Genomic DNA, 18,037 nt, shown 5'->3' with positions numbered 1-18,037 from the left:
TCCGCAGCAACCTGATCATCCTATACCCGACGCGATCCTTTACCTTTGATCTTCCCACTCTCACTATCACCCCATCATACCACCCATGTCATCTCATCTAGCACCTACACCCCAACAACCACTAAACAGATATATCCCTCAATCGCCTCAACCCGACTCACCACCTCAGACACCCTCACCGATATCACCTGGTAAATCAATTCTGGAAGTTGCGCTAGGAAAGGAGATGGAAGGCGATCAACCCATAACTAGTACACCAGAAGGATACTCTTATACCCACTCGAACAACACGAACACGAACACGAACACGGGAGTAGGAATCGGTATCAATTTCCCACCTGAATCTAACCCTTTACCTAAAGAATTGCATTCACCAACCCTGAGCAGTAACGACAACTTGTACAGCATGGCCGCACCGCCTATCATGCAAAGACGCAAATCCAGTGAAGGTGGATCAGCCTCATCCGTTCCATTGCCATCGTCGCAGGAAGGTTCATCTTCAGCTGGGATGGCACACTCTCTATCAGCCGGATCAACTTCATCTACTACTGCTCCAATCCATCAACAACCTCAATTTCCACAGCAGAATCTCTCACCGTTCCCCAGCTCAGTCAGTAATCAATTCAACACTCCTCCCAGACCACGTACCGTCTCTCCCCGACATAATCTGACAAGCAACGGAACGGCCACGGCGACATTCGCATCCTCTTCATCGTTAGGTAAAGGGTTTAGTAACAATAACGAACCTAGAGAAAGAGTCTTATCTCCCCATAAATTAGATCTTGGGTCCGGTACGGGAGCGGGAGTCGGAATCGGGGATCAACAGGAAGAAAACCATAATCATTTAGATCCAAACAACCCATACGATCAAAAGAGCAATAACGGTAGTAGTGGTAGTAGTAGCAATTGGGAAAAAGCCAATTCATCTTTCTCATCATTCGGCGGAGTAGGTAGTCAACCCTATTTCCCACTGACGGGTAAAGAGAACCTGTTGGGTAATTCACCAACGGTCCAACCGAAGAAAGTCCCATTCACGGATTCAGTCGGTTTTTGGTTATCCCTCTATTTCTGTTTCAATCTGGGTTTGACTTTGTTCAACAAGTTTGTGTTGGTCAGCTTCCCATTCCCATATGTGAGTTACCTTATTCCAATCTCATTTTGACAACAGGTCATGAAGTTTATGCGAGTGCTGATGCTGATTCTGCACTTGATATAGACGCTTACTGGACTTCATGCATTATCAGGTTGTGCAGGTACTTATATAGCTTTGGAACAAGGAGCTTTTGTAAGGACTATACTTTAACTTCTTGTCTAGACTCCCTCGTATCCAATGAAGTTCGCTAATACACTTGATCGCCACTCAGACACCAGCTCGTCTAACGCAGAAAGAAAACGTCATCCTCGCTGCTTTCTCAGTACTTTACACAATCAACATCGCAGTCAGTAATATCAGTTTACAGTTGGTTTCTATTCCGGTGAGTGCAGGTCATTCTAAATATATTTATGTACACAGAGACAGCATGTTGACTTGATTTTGACCTTCCTCTGCGTTCCAGTTCCACCAAGTCGTTCGAGCATCCACACCGCTGTTTACCATTTTCATAGCTGCCATCTTCCTGCGAGCCAGATTCAGCGCATTGAAGCTGGTCTCTCTGTTACCTGTAGTGGCAGGTGTAGGGTTTGCGTGAGTCCCAAAACCTTTGATGTCACCACATCACCATCTCTTAGCTAAGAGTGAATACTGACATACGAATCGAAAATCTCGATAGTACATATGGCGACTATGATTTCACCGCTCTCGGATTGATCTTGACTTTGCTTGGTACTTTCCTCGCTGCGCTGAAGACGGTAGTAACCAATCTGATTCAGACGGGTGGTGGAGGTAGATTGAAGCTTGTGAGTGTTGTATCTGCTTACATATATCTATCCGGACTACTCGATCTCGCAGAAAGAACATCTAGGTTTGCGAACACAATTAGACATGGCTGACTCCGTGTGCCTTTCTCAGCACCCTCTCGATCTGTTGATGCGAATGTCACCACTCGCTTTCATCCAATGTGTGATATACGGATGGTACACCGGTGAACTCGAAAGAGTCAGAAGATACGGCGCCACTCAAATGACGAGATCGAAAGCTATCGCATTACTGTTCAACGGTGTTTTTGCCTTTGGACTGAACATCGTTTCATTCACCGCTAATAAGAAAGCGGGTGCTTTGACTATGACTGTCTCTGCAAAGTGAGTGATCGACCCCCATTCAGAAATGTTTAGTATATATATATAGGGGCAAGTAGCTGATGAGGGCATGGTGTAGCTGCAAGCAAGTCTTGACTATCGTACTAGCAGTCATGCTGTTCAACCTCCATATCTCCCCTACAAACGGAATTGGAATTTTGCTTACTCTTGTTGGTGGCGTAAGTGTCTGGCTTCACTTGTTATCCTCTGTGGCAAGTCAAGCCAAGTGATCAATAGCTGATTGATATACGTGACCTTGAATATAGGGCTGGTACGGTTACGTCGAGTTTATGGAAAAGAAGAAGAAAACCAAAGTCTTAGAAAGGGCTTAAGGTTGAATTCCCATTTACAACATTTACGAACATTCTTGTTTCTATCCTTTACATCATGCCTCGATTCTCTCTCCTTCTTTTGTGAATTTTGGCGATTTTAGCTATTCATCTGGAATATCATCTCATGGTCATTTGAAGAAAAGACGATACTCTACTGCCCTTACTGCTTCTCCCATTGGATTATTTTTGGATTATCACTCAAGTCCGAGTAGACTTCCGTTCGGCCTGATAAGAGCTGTAGATAAATTAGAGAAGGATGATGATACTACATAATGTATTACCATCATAGTACATCTTGAACGGTAGATTATACATGATATACATATATGACAAGTTGGTTACATGTATCACGCTGTATAGAAGGTACTAACCACTGATGATGTACTAGCCCTAGGATGATATGGAGAGTATTATATATGCTGATCACGCCGAACAACAGCCTTTGCCTTTCATCCTTTATTCGTGGTACACCTGTAGACTCGAAGGGTTCCCAACGGTCCTTTGTCGTCAGCTCCACATTATTCCGTCATACCGTAGTTGATCATATCGATAGATTACCTACTATGGTCAAAGGTGGTACTGAGAAGCATGCTTTAGCATACTTCCACCTTTATCATTCATCGTTATCATTGGTAACGACGACGACGACAATATTGTATCCCAACGTAAACCCCGAGATCTACCGCTGTTCAATGGTGTAAACGATTGCAATTGACCAGGGTGCTGACCTTTATCGCTTATCGTCCAGATTCATTTCATTTCATCTTTTTTCCTGTCACCGGATCGAACCCTTTCGAACATTTTAGCATTCTATACTCGCCTCATTCATGTCATCTTTACGGAAACTGGAGAATGAAGCTTTGGCCCGGGTCGAAGAAGCCAAGGCGGCACGTTATCGACCTCCTTACCAAGTAGATCCAAGCTGTCTCTCTGGTGATCAATCGGATGAGCCAGGCGTCGCCACCTTGTCCAAAGCCCTGGCATCAGCTTTAGCCACTGCGAAGACAGATCACTCCATCTTCAAAGCCAGAAGGCACAACCTATCTTCAGAAGTGCTGGAGCGATTTCGTCTAGAAAGCGAGAGAGATATCCAGACTCAGTATACGCCTTTCATAGCAGAAATCCTCAGAGAGATCGAAACTCAGGCTGAAGGAGCCAAGGACGACGAAATCTCATACTCGACTTTCGGCTCCGGATATCGAGTATCTGTCGAGCGCAAGGACGATCAAGGGAGCAATTTTGTCTTGGAGTATACCACCGAAAGTGGAACGTACATCCTTCCTGTTAGTTGGGTCAAATATTCTAACAATAAGTACTTCACAGAGATTTTGTATGGTAAATCGGTCTCAAAGCTTTCGAAGGGCTCTAAAGACGATACTTGCATCCCTCCATCCGTTACATCTTCATCGGGTGTGAGTTGATTCCCGTTATAATGTGCTCGAATTAAGTTTGTATCAGTCATAGATCTTGCCGCTCAGTAGATCAGGAATCACTTTGGGGAGACGATATGCATCTTTACCACCAGAGCTGGAATGTGAAGGCTCAAAGCAAACTTAGCTGTTGCATTCGCTTCTGCTGCACTACTGCTATATCTTCACTTAGCACTGTCTGCTCCTCCTGTTACAGAGATCAAGCATTCATCATGAAAGACATTACGGTGATGACCCGTAGCGTAGATTGCTCGGTCTCATCACCAGAAATCCAGACCTTTGCATGATGTCACCATCCTTCCATTGACAAAGGATGACATATATCGCTAAGATGTGTCCCAGTCGATGATAGTCTCGCCATCGACCTGAGTGCTTCTGCAGAAGGACGTGACAGGAGAATCAGCAAGAAGACATCTTTACGTTTCCTAGCCACCATGACCTTTCAAGAAGAGCCGAATTGGTTGAATGCAAATAGCAGTCTAAATCTGGACAGATCCTCATCCCGAAATCATTCAACATCGACAAGATTCGTACATTCTATACCGTAATTCGATTGCCACCTCGTAACTACATAATGGAGCTCGCATCCCCCGCTACCACTCAATATCCTTCTGAATCGGGGACCGGAATGCCTGTAATGTCTTCAGTGGCATCAGCGCTCCATCAACAGCTCACTGAGCTCCATGCAGGGATGAAAAGGTTCCAGGAACTGTATGCGAGTCATGCCGATCAGCTGACCAAGGCTGACATCGACACGATGGTCGGCGAACTTGGACTGCTGAAACGCACTGTGGAATGGACTCATCGGACCATGGACGATGAATCAGCTGCTATCGACTCCTGCGTTGATGATCTCATTGCTGGATGCTCCGAAGCCATAGTAGAGGCTAAAATAGAATACAGGATCAACCAAGAACCCTCTTTGAAAGATATCAGCGACGATTTCACCAGGAAGGTCTATGTTGATGACAAAGGTCCAGTCTCGATTCAGATTCAGATCACTCCTCTATTGGTCGACAATATCGAAAGAAGATTGACCAGCTCTCAACTTTATGCGTGGTACAATACTGATCCATCTCATGTACCCGACATATGGTCCAAATTTGGACATGATACAATCAAGGTTAATACCTCGGATGGTACCAACTTCAAGTGCTACTTCGGTCCAGCTGACTATATGATTGCCATTAATAACGTACAATTTGGAGACGAGAATTGCTTCGATACTATGAAAGAACGAAACAGCACCGCCTGAGAACATGAACCGGTAGGTGATTGTGGCGGGGCATAGGATGAATGTGTTGCAGCGTCAAAGGGGTTCTGAATATGCCAGAAATTTGATATGCAAACAAATACCATTGAGAATATGAACATGATATGCTGTACACATTTCGAAAGTGCAGTCCATGTTTCTTACAATTCCTTCCTACACCCGCCACAGAGTACAAATAGTGGGTGATACCTATATCCTAAGGTGTTGATATCATTAGTTAGATACGCTTCTTGACATCGAACATGTGCATATGAAAAGTACAACAAGACTGTGGGATATGAGCTATGAGATATGAATGTACTACAATTAAGCGACAGCAACACCTAAGTATGCGTATGAACCATTAGGTCAATTTACGTGATTCCCAAATTTCTTGAGCCTTCTTCAACCTATTCAATGGACCGACCGATAATGATCAGCTCAAACTCCATCAGAACGGTATCAATATCTGAGCTAAGACTACAAGTAGTAGGTCACTCACCTCCATTCGCATCCTTCCTCGAATTCACACCATCCACATCTCCTAGTTTGTTCCAGCGTCACTCCGTTGGGTTCTCTCTCGCCCATCCAGAATTGTAATACATTCTCTAGATGTTTCGCCAACAATAAGGGAGAATGATTAAATTTGTGTGTACCTATTATAGTACCCGATGGAAGATTATCATTGTCGCCTTGGTCTTGTTCTTGGTCTTCATCCGTTCCTTTGGAAGCAGATGAAGAGTGAGTCGTAGTGTCATTCGAAACACTTTGCTGAGAAGACACAGGCGTTTTCAACACATTTACTACCCCCTGTCCTCCCTCAATATCTGTCTCCAGATCAGGGTTGACCAAACTCATTTCTACCGCCCAAGCTAATTCATCTTCCTGTTTCGAATCTTGCTCTTGCTCATCGTTATCGCTTCCCCAATAAATCTCTTCGCTAGTCCGTGTGGGCGGTCTGGATATGCTCATATTCGCGTCTTCTCCTTTCTCGTCCGCTTCGACTGAGATTAACGGTTGAATGGGATCAGAAGCAGGGCTTTTTAGGGATTCTTTGATTGCCAATTTGATCAACCGTCTTTCCTCATCTTCGACACTATCTCCATTAACCGTGAGGAGCGGATATGTCGGTGGTGGTTCTCCTTCTTCTTGTGCTTCAACCTTAGTCCCTCTTCTACGTCTTTTGCCTTTCCTCCTATCTTTATCCTTGTGTTTCTTCTTACCTCCTGCACGTCTATATACCAATTTAAGTGAGTCTTCCGTCCTACCTGAATTCTTCTCTTCTTCCTTTTCTTTCCCTTTCCCTTTGCCCACATTCTTCGTCCTATTCGTAGTGGTCATACCCGACCCCAAACCCAATTCTAATACATACTGATTCCAAATTAGTTTTAGATCATTTAGGTTCTCAGCTCTATCACTTCCATATCTCAGTCCATTTCCCACTACGACCGATTTACTCTGTTCCAAGAACCCTTCTGAGAATCGTTTCGTAGAGTCAAGATCGAGATGAGCGAAGATATAATCCCATGAAAAAGAATTCCGACTCGGTAAGATTGATTTGCCATTCTGACTGGATTCGCTATTCTCATTGTGAGTTGACGAGTCAGTGGAAGGGTCATTGGAGGAGAGCAATACAGCATCTAGTAATTCTTTGTAAAGCATTACTTGTAATCTACCTGAGAGGGTATCTTCTTCCTTTGGCAGTACGTTGGAAGATCGGGTCTTGGAGTCTGATATGTATAATCGATGTGTTTTGGGTTCGATTTTGGGCAGGGCTGGTCGGGAAGGAACGAAAAATGTTTTAAGAGAAGTTTGATTGGATGGAGTGTCTGAAGATGAGATTGAGATCGAGGTGGGAGCGACAGGTTCGCGAATGATCTCATCCTACGATGAATTGAAAGAATGAGCAACTGAAATCAGTGATTGAGGCGGACCACTCACTATCACACCATATACCAGAACTCCTTTAACAAATCCTACAACAGGCAATTCACGGCACTTGCCCAGGACCAAGAGGGCTTCCATCGCAGCAAGCATGTTTAAGAACCTATTCGAGAGTAGCAGAAAATAATCAGTCTCGATTTGGAGTCCGTATCTATTGTGTGAGGTGCTGGGGTCAAGACCCACCTTAATCCCCATATATCCTCATCAGTCGAGATGGGCACTCTGATCTCTTCGGGGTGTATCTCCCTTTCTAGCCGTTTGTGTATTTTCTACGACATAGCAATATCACGTGCATTAGCATGTTACGCTATCTACTTATTGGATGATGTTCAAAGTGAGATCAGATCATATCAGATCATTGATAGATACGAAGGTCGACATTAGTATAGATTGAACTTACCTCTCCCCGTTTTAGTATCTTCTCTTTACCTTCCACTTTGACTTTATCAACTACGATCTCATTCCCTTCTTTGGACTTGATGATATCCGGCCGTTGTGATGGTGGAAGGTATGGTAATGTTCTTAGACGACTATGAATGACACGCTACACTAGTCAACGATAGGTCATTCGGTATGATGGGACGTTGAAGGCTTATCACCTACTAGTCATACTGTCCATGAGATGATATTAGCTTTCGTATAACACTCTGCAGGTGTGAAATCAAAGGATATTCAATGATCACCCACCTGAGTCTCACACCATATTGGTCCTACCAAATCCGATACACTCAAATAACCTTTCTTCCTAAATTGCTGGAAAGGACTCATCACCTGTATTGCTTCTGTGTCGAGCGGTAGATCTTCGATGTCATGTACGATACCATCTGTTGATCCTTGATTGATCGTAGGCTTTGATTGAGACTCAGCAGCTTGTAGGGCTTGTTCGAGTTCTTCGTCGTATTCGTATGGTATATCATCGTATTCGTATTCATCTTGCATCTCGTCGATTGGACTCCCTCCACTTCCACCTTCGCCCTGATCGATCTCCATGCTTCACGGTTGATCTGACACCTTACCTTGACTATTGACAGGCTGAATCTATCGTATTGACAGTTGACATAGTCGTTGAGGCATGTTGTTGTATGTACAATATCTGCCTGACTGATATAGATTTGAGAGGATGGATACGATGTTGCGATTTTGGGTTGACCGACTTTGTTGTTGTGGATGGACCGATCTCAGGTCAACCTCCACATCACCTCGTAACCAACTGGTTCACCCAATCAATCCATTCGCATGTCATACCAAAGTATCTCAAGCATTCCAAGTCATGCTTGCCAGTAGTTGGTTGAACAGACAGAATGCTGACCAATGAACAACATCAACAGCTTTCTATTCGTAACGCCATCCTGCTGCATCTCGTTAAGATATATAACTCCTATAAATGTAAACGTAAATAACAGAAAAAAGAGACCACGACCCATAACTATAAGCAAACTGCAAGAGGCAAACGGATATAAGAAGTGAGAATCTTTAATATGTATATAACTTTTTACGATGGGATAAAAAGAGTTTTATATATAACAAAGAGGATGTGGAGACAGGTGATGGTTTGGGGGGAGGGAATGGAAAGAGGTTTTGGGATTGTGCAATTAATTCATTTTTTGAGATGAAAGAATCTGTATATATGCGAGATAGTGGGAAGGTGAAATGATAAATCGGTATTATGATGAGAAAGAGAAAAACAAAAAGATCTAAAGTTGGCTTAGATCAGATCGTTTATCCGGAACCACCCTGTTAAGAAGCATCATAAAATTAGCAAATGTAAATATAGTAGTTGGGCAGGTGAAGGTTCAACTCACAGAGTAGACTTTACCGAACATCAATTCTTGCATCTTGTCGTAAAGAGACAAGACACCAGCACCGGCAACACCACGGAGGATGTTAGCACCAGCACCCTTGAAGAGGGATTTGATACCTTCCTTGGCGATGATTTGAGAACCAGCATCCATCATGGACTTGTAGTGGACGGTACCACCGGAGGTCATCATCATTCGTCGTCTGATGGTGTCGAGAGGGTAAGAAGCAAGACCAGCAGAAGTAGTAACAGTCCAACCAAGAGCGAAGGAGGCCAAGAAGTTACCTTCGAGGGGACCAACGAGGATGACGGGTTTGATGGAGTCGTAAAGACCGAAGTAGAGACCTCTGTAGACAATGATACCAACAACGGAAGGAACGAAACCTCTGTAAAGACCAGCGATACCATCGGAAGCGAGAGTCTTCTTGTAGACATCGACCAAACCGTTGAATTGTCTGGAACCACCCTTCTTAGCGGACTTGTTGTCGTTGGCCAATCGAGTTCGGGCGTAATCAAGGGAGTAGACGAAAAGAAGAGAAGAGGCACCAGCAGCACCACCGGAAGCGATGTTACCAGCGAACCATTTCCAGTAACCTTCAGACTTCTTGAAACCGAAGAGTGACTTGAAGTAATCCTTGAAGGCGAAGTTCAAGGCTTGGGTGGGGAAGTATCGGATAACGTTGGCGGTGTTACCTCTCCAGAGAGAAGCGAGACCCTCTTCCTTGTAGGTTCGGGAGAAACAGTCACCAATACCCTTGTAAGGGGTAGAGAGACGACCTTGCTTGATCCTATTGTACGGCACGAAGTCAGCGAGAGTCCTTCAAACGCTATGTGAAGCTATGAATGAGAAGGTGACACTCACATTTCATCTTGGTTTTGCACCAAAAGCTTGATTCTCTCAATGGGAGCAGCAGCGGTCTTGGAGACAGCGGCGGAAACACCACCCATCAAGAAATCGGTCAAGAAAGCCTTGACATCCTTTGGTTTTTTAACGTCGGACATGTTGCTATATTGAACAGGAGAGTCAGTGGCTGATTTTTTACCGTCTGACATTTTGCTAAATTGTATATGAGAGTCAGTGACGAACACTGTGAAGGACGTTCGGATAGAAATGAGCCAAAGGCGACAAGGCTTGATGCTGGGGAGGGAATGCAAAAATAAAAAAGATCTGAGACGAGAGCAGGGCATGATCCACTGTGCTCAGTGGTAGATGGGGAAGAGGGGGAGTACGAATTACCAGATCCACGCGCTGTATCGGCCATGGAAAAAGTGATAAGTCCCCCCTTCATCGCCTTCCACATCTCCCACACGAGATGGATTGAAAGAAAAAAGAGTTTTGTGTTTGATCCCATGACCAGCGAATTGAGGAAGAGATCATGATACCCACAACAAGAGTACTGCTTCTCAACCTCGTACAGATCCGTTAAAGAGTGGTGAGTTTGGAGAGATGAGGAGAACAAGAGTAGAAAGGAAAAGGGAAGGGAAGGAAAGAAAAAGATAAGAACGTAGGTAAGGTAGCTCCACGGTGATGGTGGTGGTCAGTGGTTGCATGATCCTGGATTCTCATTCGTTCACTTCGTTTCTCACTGTGGCCCATAGAGCGGAACCAATTTCCACCTTTTTTTCGGAACAACTCGGAGTCTCGGTCGGCGTTTGGCTCTGCTGTTGCGTGGCACCCTATGCACGGCCCGGATATCCGACTAAATCCAACCACGACAAGGTTAAAGACAGTCACGAAGGATTGGATGGGTATTGAATTGAATGGCAGATGAAGGACAGTAACAGATGGCTCGTCTCATCTCATCTGTTCGTGAGTCACTCATATTTTGTGTCAACGATGGAATGCTCGCTGCGACATATACAATGACCTGACGATCCACGAGCGAGGGGCTGCTGTTCTCCTGCTCCTGTTGGAAGAAGGGAATAACACTGAAAAGGCGCAATCCTAGAATGTAGACCGAATAACTCCGCTGATCTTGAGCTGCTCAACATTCGCTACCGGTCCTGATGAATATAGACACTTGATCCAGATCGTTGATGTTCATCTGTAGTACGATTGTAGACACTTCAGCACCAATAGACTTGTCAGTGTAAATCGCAGTTGCTAAAAATGTCATAACCAGTTGTCTTCACAGGATCTTTCCGTTTGGTTTTAAATGAAACAAGACCTGTTGAGCTTCTTTCGGAGAAAGCCCGAAGGAGGAGTGCTCTCCCTCCTCTTCAGCAAGACTTCTAGAGCCGATCAGTCAAGGGTATCAATGAGGTCATACCAGTGGAGTGGCGTTGTCATGAATCTGAAAATATATTCTTCGGGGCGATCACAGCCTATGAAACGTTTGCGACCGGTGGACTATCCATCGCGCTCAGCTGGATGAGTCAGTTACCTTCATTGTGCCCTGGCAGATTTGACGGTTCTTGATACGACTCGATCACCTTATGCATTTGTCAGCTTTTACGACCGAGCAACTGGGCCAGCTGATCGCCAAGCATCGTCGTTCACTTCCATCTCTCTCCTGGGATGTGCATCCACACCAACGAGGATTTTCTGCTTCTTCGTATGTATCCCTGATATGTCATTTGTCATCCTAATCCGTTGCTCACACCCGCGAGACATGACCGACAGCGAAGCTGCGTGTTGCTGGGAAGAGGTGTCCAGTATCTTGCCTCTCGCCCTTCGCTCGTACTGTCATAGGACAATTATGCTGAGATAAGTGCATTCCTCAAGAACTAAAATGTGTAGGCCGAGGAAGTCACCCTGCATATAAAGCTTCTATCCCGTTGTCGATCAGTGTACAAGTCTGAATGATCGTTCCGTAAGATATAGAGTCATCTTTATGATCCGCCACCATAAAATTAGCACAATCTGTATTCGACCCGGGGCCAAACTCTCGAGAAGCAGCGGATTTTACTCTGCAGACGTATCACATCTTTTGCATTCGGTCGTTCGTCTGGAAGGTTACCTTGAAAGTCCTTCAGCACTCTCCCAATCCATGCCAAGATTGTTACAGCTCCTACTGGTCGATAATGACATTGTTATAGTGCACGATAAACGTATGTATGCCACATCCGATCATCGTACGAAGCTTGTCATCGATCCATCCATCTCAGCAGTCTGGTGCCTATGCAGACAGTACGAGTATTTGATGGGTCTCCTAATTTTAGACCAGGTTTCGCTCCAGACGCGATTTGCAGGGCTTCACTCGACTACAGTTGTACCAAGGGACGAAGACTACGCGCAGTACCGAATGTGCCTTTGTTTTCGCACATCACATAAAGTGAAATTGATAATGCGGTCACACTCCGCGTATCAGATTGGTTGTCCAAGCGCTTTGCGATATAGTGATATATTATAGATTTTTTTCTCGCTCAAACACATTCGGCTTGATATATGCTATATGTAAACTGACGTAAAGTCAATCAGTCGAATGCATGAGTAGTCCTCGTAATCTCTTCACTACTCTGAGTAGAGTCTGTGTCACACAGCTCGGTCGAAATAATCATGCGCAGCTCATACGCAACAACTGTTCAAAACAACGCGTCTGGGAGTGCAGTAGTTATAATTGAGTTACGAGTGTATCGGAGATATCCTTTGTTCTCTGTTCCTGTGACGCTTGGACCCATCTTCTCCCTCTCTTGACGCGCCTCCAGGTGTAAGCAATCTGGTACTCATCCTTCTGGAATTAGACAGGGAATACGAGCATTGAAAAGGGGAACCTGCGCAGGGGCAAGGGAAAAACGACGGAAAGGCGCAGATCACGGATCCAAGCACGAGACCCACACCAACACCAACACCAAGACCAAGACCATGACCATGACCACGAACACAAAGGAGGATGGTGAAGCACATCGATATATATATGAAATGCCTATGCATGTAAACCCCTTTACGGTATATAGGACACAAAGCACAAAGCACAAAGCACAAAGCACAAACCAAACCCAAAGCAAGGTTAGCGAAGCTCAGCGCTCATGCCGACACCGAGTGCTTCTTCAAGAGTGAAAATTTATCCTTTTGACTGTTATTTTGACCTTCTTTTGTTGTCGTCGTTGATTGTTGACTTTCACCCTTGTTCACAACGTAGTACCGTCTTGTATCTATTTATCATCAATCCTACGTACCATACCATCACCAGTAGTAACAACATGATAATATAGTATCTCATCAACAACGATTTCTTCCTTTGGCAAAACCATACATTCTCTTTTTTGCGTCATTTTGACAACCCCACTCTAGCCAAGAACACAAGACACAAGACCACACTCTTTACCCCTCGCAGTCATTCCCGATCAAATCAAATCACAATTACATACAACCTGTACGACATCGACATCGATCCTTCTATATATATACATACACACACAGACATCATAATCCATCAGTTGGCTTGAATCAATTACCATCCAGTCATTTTTAGAATACACCATAACAATCGCAAATCAAAACACTACGTCAAGAAGACTTGCACACATCATATCGTATCCTTCTTCTCGCCTCTTTTTGTCTGATCATCCTCATCAATCATTCCGTTGCCACTCCACCATTTGAATTCAATTTGATCTGATTGATTTTATATTGGACATTAACCTTACCCTCTCCTTTGTTTCCTATATCTGGATCTAGGATATACAACCCATCACTTGTATACATCCCATCTTATACTGCCCCTTCTCCCATCGTCCTCGACAACATGCTTCGACTCGCTGCCCTCTCCCTTCTCTCCCTTATATTCGCCCAATCCCTCACTCTTTACACCGGCGACACAGCTTCTACCGCCACCTCAACAGCATCAGCAGCAGAAGGTACATATACCGGATTAGCAGCTTACGATCCAACAGTCCTTACTCCACCTACACCACCCGAAACGCCAGTCACATCCTATACACTCACGTTACCTTCCAATGGACAAGCCGTCCTCGACCAGGGTCTATCCCTCTCGATAGCCCAGAAAGGAAACTTCTTAGGTTTCAGTGTGGAATTGTCCATCGCGAATAGCTTAATGGGATCAAGTTCGACGAACATGAAAGTTCCCTTTTTGAATTACATGGCGAACATTCAAAATCGTGCGGGTGTAGGACCAGTTATCAGAGTTGGTGGTAATTCCCAGGAAGGAAGTACGATCTTCACCGGAGGGTTAGAAGATGGTGCCGTGTTGGATAAGATAAAAGTCTCATCGGGTGTTGTAAGTCATCTGATTGTCCATCGATCGATCGATTTATTTCTTCCCCTCACCATTACACATCTCATTTGGGCTCTTGTTCACTTACTATCCTGTTTATTTTTCAGACCGACACACCTCTGATCAACTATTCACTTGAACTATTTTACCTCATGGCCAATATCACTTCCCTCGTCGGAGCAGATTGGTATTTCGGTCTATCATTCAACGAATCTGCTGTAGACTCGCCAACGGGTAACGTCCCCATCGCTGCCAAGTGGGCTCAGGATATACTCGGTGAACATCTCTTGGCGTTGAGTGTAGGAAATGAACCTGATCTGTGGGTTTTCCTCTTTTCGTCTTTCATAAATTTTTATGATACACTGACATGATATATGATTTCAATAGATACGTAGATCACAGTAAACGAGAATCCGGATGGGGCGTATCCAACTACGTTACAGAGTTCGATACGATGACTCAATCGATTCTTGCCGATAACAACCTGATAGATACTACTGCCTTCATCGGTCCTTCCACGTGTTGTCAAGTGGAAGGGTTTGAATTGGACGATGTTTTCAATGCCGGTTGGTTGACGAGCAATGTCGATAATCTCGCTGCTGTCTCGGTGCAACACTACCCCACGAACAACTGTAAGATCAACGGAAACGTCATCGACCCTCAATCTATCTTTTCGGATTTCCTCAATCATACTTCCGCCCAGGCTCAGGTTTCACCGTATTTGACCAACTCGGAGACTGTCCTTGGCGTTCAGAAGGAATTCATCATGTTGGAAACTAACACTGCTTCGTGTGGTGGGTTTGCAGGATTGAGTGATAGTTTTGGAGTAGCCTTGTGGTGAGTCTGAAAAGTACCATATCATCCTACAGTGGTACGATAGGAGACTGACTATGCGTTTGCTTGGGTACTCTAGGATGGCCGATTACGCTCTTCAAATGGCATGGGGTAATTTCACCACCGCATTGATGCACGTCGGTGGACAGAACGTATACTACAACCCATTCACCCCACCGCCATCGACCGAAGCAGCTACCAAACAGTGGACTACCGGATCGATCTACTATTCAACCCTGGTCATCGCGGAGGCATTCGGCAAAAGCAATCAATCGAAGGTTGTTGACATCTCACCTTCTACAGATTCAGACGCCAATAACATCTATCACCCCATATATGCCATTTACGAGAACGATGCACCTACCCGTGTGGTCCTGTTCAATTACATTGACGATAGTACCGGTGCTAACGATCTTCAAACTACCATCAATGTCGGTACTGCTACTTCGTCCGTCTCCGTCAGATACCTCAGAGCATCAAGTGTATCTGAACAATACAATATAACTTGGGCGGGTCAGACACTCGGTACCTCATTCGCATCTGACGGTAGACTTTATGGAGAACAATCGACTGTGACAATCCAATGTACGGATGGAAATTGTGTTATACCAGTCTATGCCCCCTCGATAGCCCTGGTATTCTTGACTGAAGACGCACTCAGTAATTCTACACCTTCAGCGGATGCCAAGACGGAATATGAAACTAGTATCGTTGGAACGGGAAGTGCGACGGTCGATAAACAGGCACTGGAAACTTCGAATGGACAGAGTTCGAGTAAGAATGGTGGAACATCCAAAGGAAATTCTTCTGGTGCCATCTCAAGAATTACCAACGTTTCGAGAACGACAACGGGGTTGGTGCTTGCTTTAACCGGAGGTTTGTTGGCTCTGGTCTTATAATAGTTGGTTTGGGACTATAGAGAAATTAACATACAGGTAAAAAACAGTGTTGTTTGACAATCATTATTCATATATTCAGATACGTATCAATCACATAGCATATTCATTTGCAGCTTGAAACAATAAAACAGTTTATACTTACTTTATATACACGCTTGACGGTATCTTGCTTTTATTGCATTTCTCTCCTGTATTTGGGACAATTTGCGATTTTATTCATTTGATTTCTTATCTCTTTTTTTTTGTATATATGGATAACAGTTCATGATATTGCATATTGTGCTATTTCGATTTGTTGAAACCGACCAGAGATGAGGTGCATCAAGATACAAGCAGAGAGACCTGAAAGTACTGTTGACTGGACACTAAAAAGGATTTTGCACAAGCTGCCATGCCAACTAAAGATTGATTCAACAATTCAGATTCACCTCCACTTGGACGTCCACCATCTCATCTCACCTTGATATCTGTCTGATCTAGCGATTTCCTTTTCTCCTCCTTTCCTCCCAGAACATCATCCCGCCTTGTGCCGTTAGTCATTCCCTACATATATATATATACACGCAAGTAAAGTGTACACTACTCTCACAGATCAATACAGACGATCAACTTAACCTCGTTGTTCAGTATGACGAACAAAGATCTACCGTCGTAAGTTTTAATTCTGAGAAATTGAGCATGGGCTAAGCTGATTTCATAATGGTATATGATGATATTGCAACAGACACGATTTCTATCAATCTCTCACTCATCTTACGTTGAGTGTATATATAAAAGGATACGGCGTTGAAGGGATCAAAGATCAAGTGAAAGTGGAATTTGACACCCGAAAGGTAAGTATAAGTATTTCCATAAATAAATCAATAGAAGATATGACATATACGATGAAGAACCTTTCCTCGATGCCTGATTTTGATAGGAAGGGGAAGAAAGATGACTGACAGCCTATATTTTGCGTTCTTGCTGAACTAATGTAGATTAAGATCAATCTTCCTGCCCTTCCCTCTGGTCCAGGAGCCGAAGGAAGGACAATAAGTTTCGAGCCATTGTACGATGGGATTGGTACTGAGGGAAGTACATATAGGGTACTGAACACCAAGGTGAGTCGAGTGGAACTGAGTGTCTCTTGGGGTTTTCTTCTCTTGGATTGTTCAATTAAACCTTAGTTTGAAAATAGATTTCTGTCCTGGAGGATACGGTATGCTGATATAAATCCATCATTTTGATCAGATCGAAATCAAATTACTCAAAATCAATCCTATCAACTGGCCTTCACTCCTATCCGATCCAAAGTCAACTTCTCTCTCTGCTGGACCATCATCCTCTTCTTCGTCTCAGACGACCACTACCGCATCGGCACCCGCTCCTGTCGAAGTCACCCCTTCGGCTACCGCTACCATTGAGAGTAGGAAGAAAGAAAAGAAGAACTGGGATAAAGTACTGGAAGATGAACTTGTCGAAGATCAATCAGATGATAAAGACCCTGTGAGTTACATTTTGGTGATCTAGATGATATTCTGTCTATTCATGTTCAACATGCTGTCATATCATCATATCTTCATGTTTTCTTTAGAGATTGCACATTTATCACATGAGCTAACAATCATTTATTTTTTCGTCGTATGCAGAACTCCGGAGGTGATGCAGCCTTGCAGAAATTCTTCTCTCAGATATACGGGAATGCCGATCCTGATACTCGTCGAGCGATGATCAAGAGTTTCACAGAGAGTGGTGGGACGACTCTGTCGACCGACTGGAGTAATATAGGTAAAGGCTAGTCTCGATTCTTTGAACCAAAAACAAAATTGAGAACACTAGAGAATCTCTACTTATATCTTGACTTCTGGTTCCAGAACGTACACCAGTGAGACCTCCTGAAGGTATGGAAGAGAAGAAATTGTAAGATATGATATACAGGATGGAAGAAGAGCAATGGTTGGAAGCAATCATGTACAGATGGTATATGTAGTTGAGAGTACAGATCAAATGAAGGATATATACCATGTATGATACTGAGCAGACAGATTATATGGCTTTCTCATTCACATACTCAAATACGTACACAAGACAACCATATTCACCTGACACGTACTAACACTCCTTATGATATGATATTGGAATCATTCACAAAATGCA

At 44.1% G+C, this 18,037-nt stretch overlaps 7 protein-coding genes across 7 annotated transcripts; 5 read left to right on the top strand and 2 right to left on the bottom strand.

Moving 5' to 3' along the window:
- Positions 1-85: 85 nt before the first annotated feature.
- On the top strand, positions 86-2,567 carry I203_106816 (uncharacterized protein; the record flags this gene model as incomplete). The annotated part of the gene is made up of 8 exons (XM_019151705.1): positions 86-1,132; positions 1,217-1,285; positions 1,365-1,475; positions 1,557-1,684; positions 1,770-1,896; positions 2,009-2,238; positions 2,315-2,414; positions 2,502-2,567. The coding sequence occupies 8 exons, from the start codon at positions 86-88 to the stop codon at positions 2,565-2,567; spliced, it is 1,878 nt and encodes a 625-aa protein (XP_018998995.1).
- An 827-nt stretch (positions 2,568-3,394) lies between these two features.
- I203_106815 (uncharacterized protein) lies at positions 3,395-3,988 on the top strand (the record flags this gene model as incomplete). Its single annotated transcript, XM_019151704.1, has 1 exon — positions 3,395-3,988. One exon carries the CDS (start codon positions 3,395-3,397, stop codon positions 3,986-3,988), a length of 594 nt encoding a protein of 197 aa, XP_018998994.1.
- Positions 3,989-4,571: 583 nt separating this feature from the next.
- On the top strand, positions 4,572-5,252 carry I203_106814 (uncharacterized protein; the record flags this gene model as incomplete). Its single annotated transcript, XM_019151703.1, has 1 exon — positions 4,572-5,252. The coding sequence occupies one exon, from the start codon at positions 4,572-4,574 to the stop codon at positions 5,250-5,252; it is 681 nt and encodes a 226-aa protein (XP_018998993.1).
- A 361-nt stretch (positions 5,253-5,613) lies between these two features.
- Positions 5,614-8,183, bottom strand: I203_106813 (uncharacterized protein; the record flags this gene model as incomplete). Its single annotated transcript, XM_019151702.1, has 7 exons — positions 5,614-5,659; positions 5,752-7,133; positions 7,191-7,296; positions 7,377-7,462; positions 7,594-7,723; positions 7,797-7,804; positions 7,881-8,183. The coding sequence occupies 7 exons, from the start codon at positions 8,181-8,183 to the stop codon at positions 5,614-5,616; spliced, it is 2,061 nt and encodes a 686-aa protein (XP_018998992.1).
- Positions 8,184-8,986: 803 nt separating this feature from the next.
- On the bottom strand, positions 8,987-9,993 carry I203_106812 (ADP,ATP carrier protein, mitochondrial; the record flags this gene model as incomplete). The annotated part of the gene is made up of 2 exons (XM_019151701.2): positions 8,987-9,779; positions 9,854-9,993. The coding sequence occupies 2 exons, from the start codon at positions 9,991-9,993 to the stop codon at positions 8,987-8,989; spliced, it is 933 nt and encodes a 310-aa protein (XP_018998991.2).
- A 3,686-nt stretch (positions 9,994-13,679) lies between these two features.
- Positions 13,680-15,901, top strand: I203_106811 (uncharacterized protein; the record flags this gene model as incomplete). Its single annotated transcript, XM_019151700.1, has 4 exons — positions 13,680-14,171; positions 14,276-14,487; positions 14,556-15,005; positions 15,082-15,901. The coding sequence occupies 4 exons, from the start codon at positions 13,680-13,682 to the stop codon at positions 15,899-15,901; spliced, it is 1,974 nt and encodes a 657-aa protein (XP_018998990.1).
- Positions 15,902-16,529: 628 nt separating this feature from the next.
- I203_106810 (uncharacterized protein) lies at positions 16,530-17,804 on the top strand (the record flags this gene model as incomplete). The annotated part of the gene is made up of 6 exons (XM_019151699.2): positions 16,530-16,552; positions 16,626-16,734; positions 16,879-17,001; positions 17,132-17,386; positions 17,530-17,674; positions 17,755-17,804. 6 exons carry the CDS (start codon positions 16,530-16,532, stop codon positions 17,802-17,804), a joined length of 705 nt encoding a protein of 234 aa, XP_018998989.2.
- Positions 17,805-18,037: the final 233 nt, after the last annotated feature.

The sequence above is a fragment of the Kwoniella mangroviensis genome (genome assembly GCF_000507465.2).
Source record: "Kwoniella mangroviensis CBS 8507 chromosome 1 map unlocalized Ctg02, whole genome shotgun sequence".
NCBI lineage: Eukaryota > Fungi > Basidiomycota > Tremellomycetes > Tremellales > Cryptococcaceae > Kwoniella > Kwoniella mangrovensis.
The sequence above is the reverse complement of the archived record's forward strand: the minus strand, read 5'-3'. Positions and strand labels throughout refer to the sequence as shown.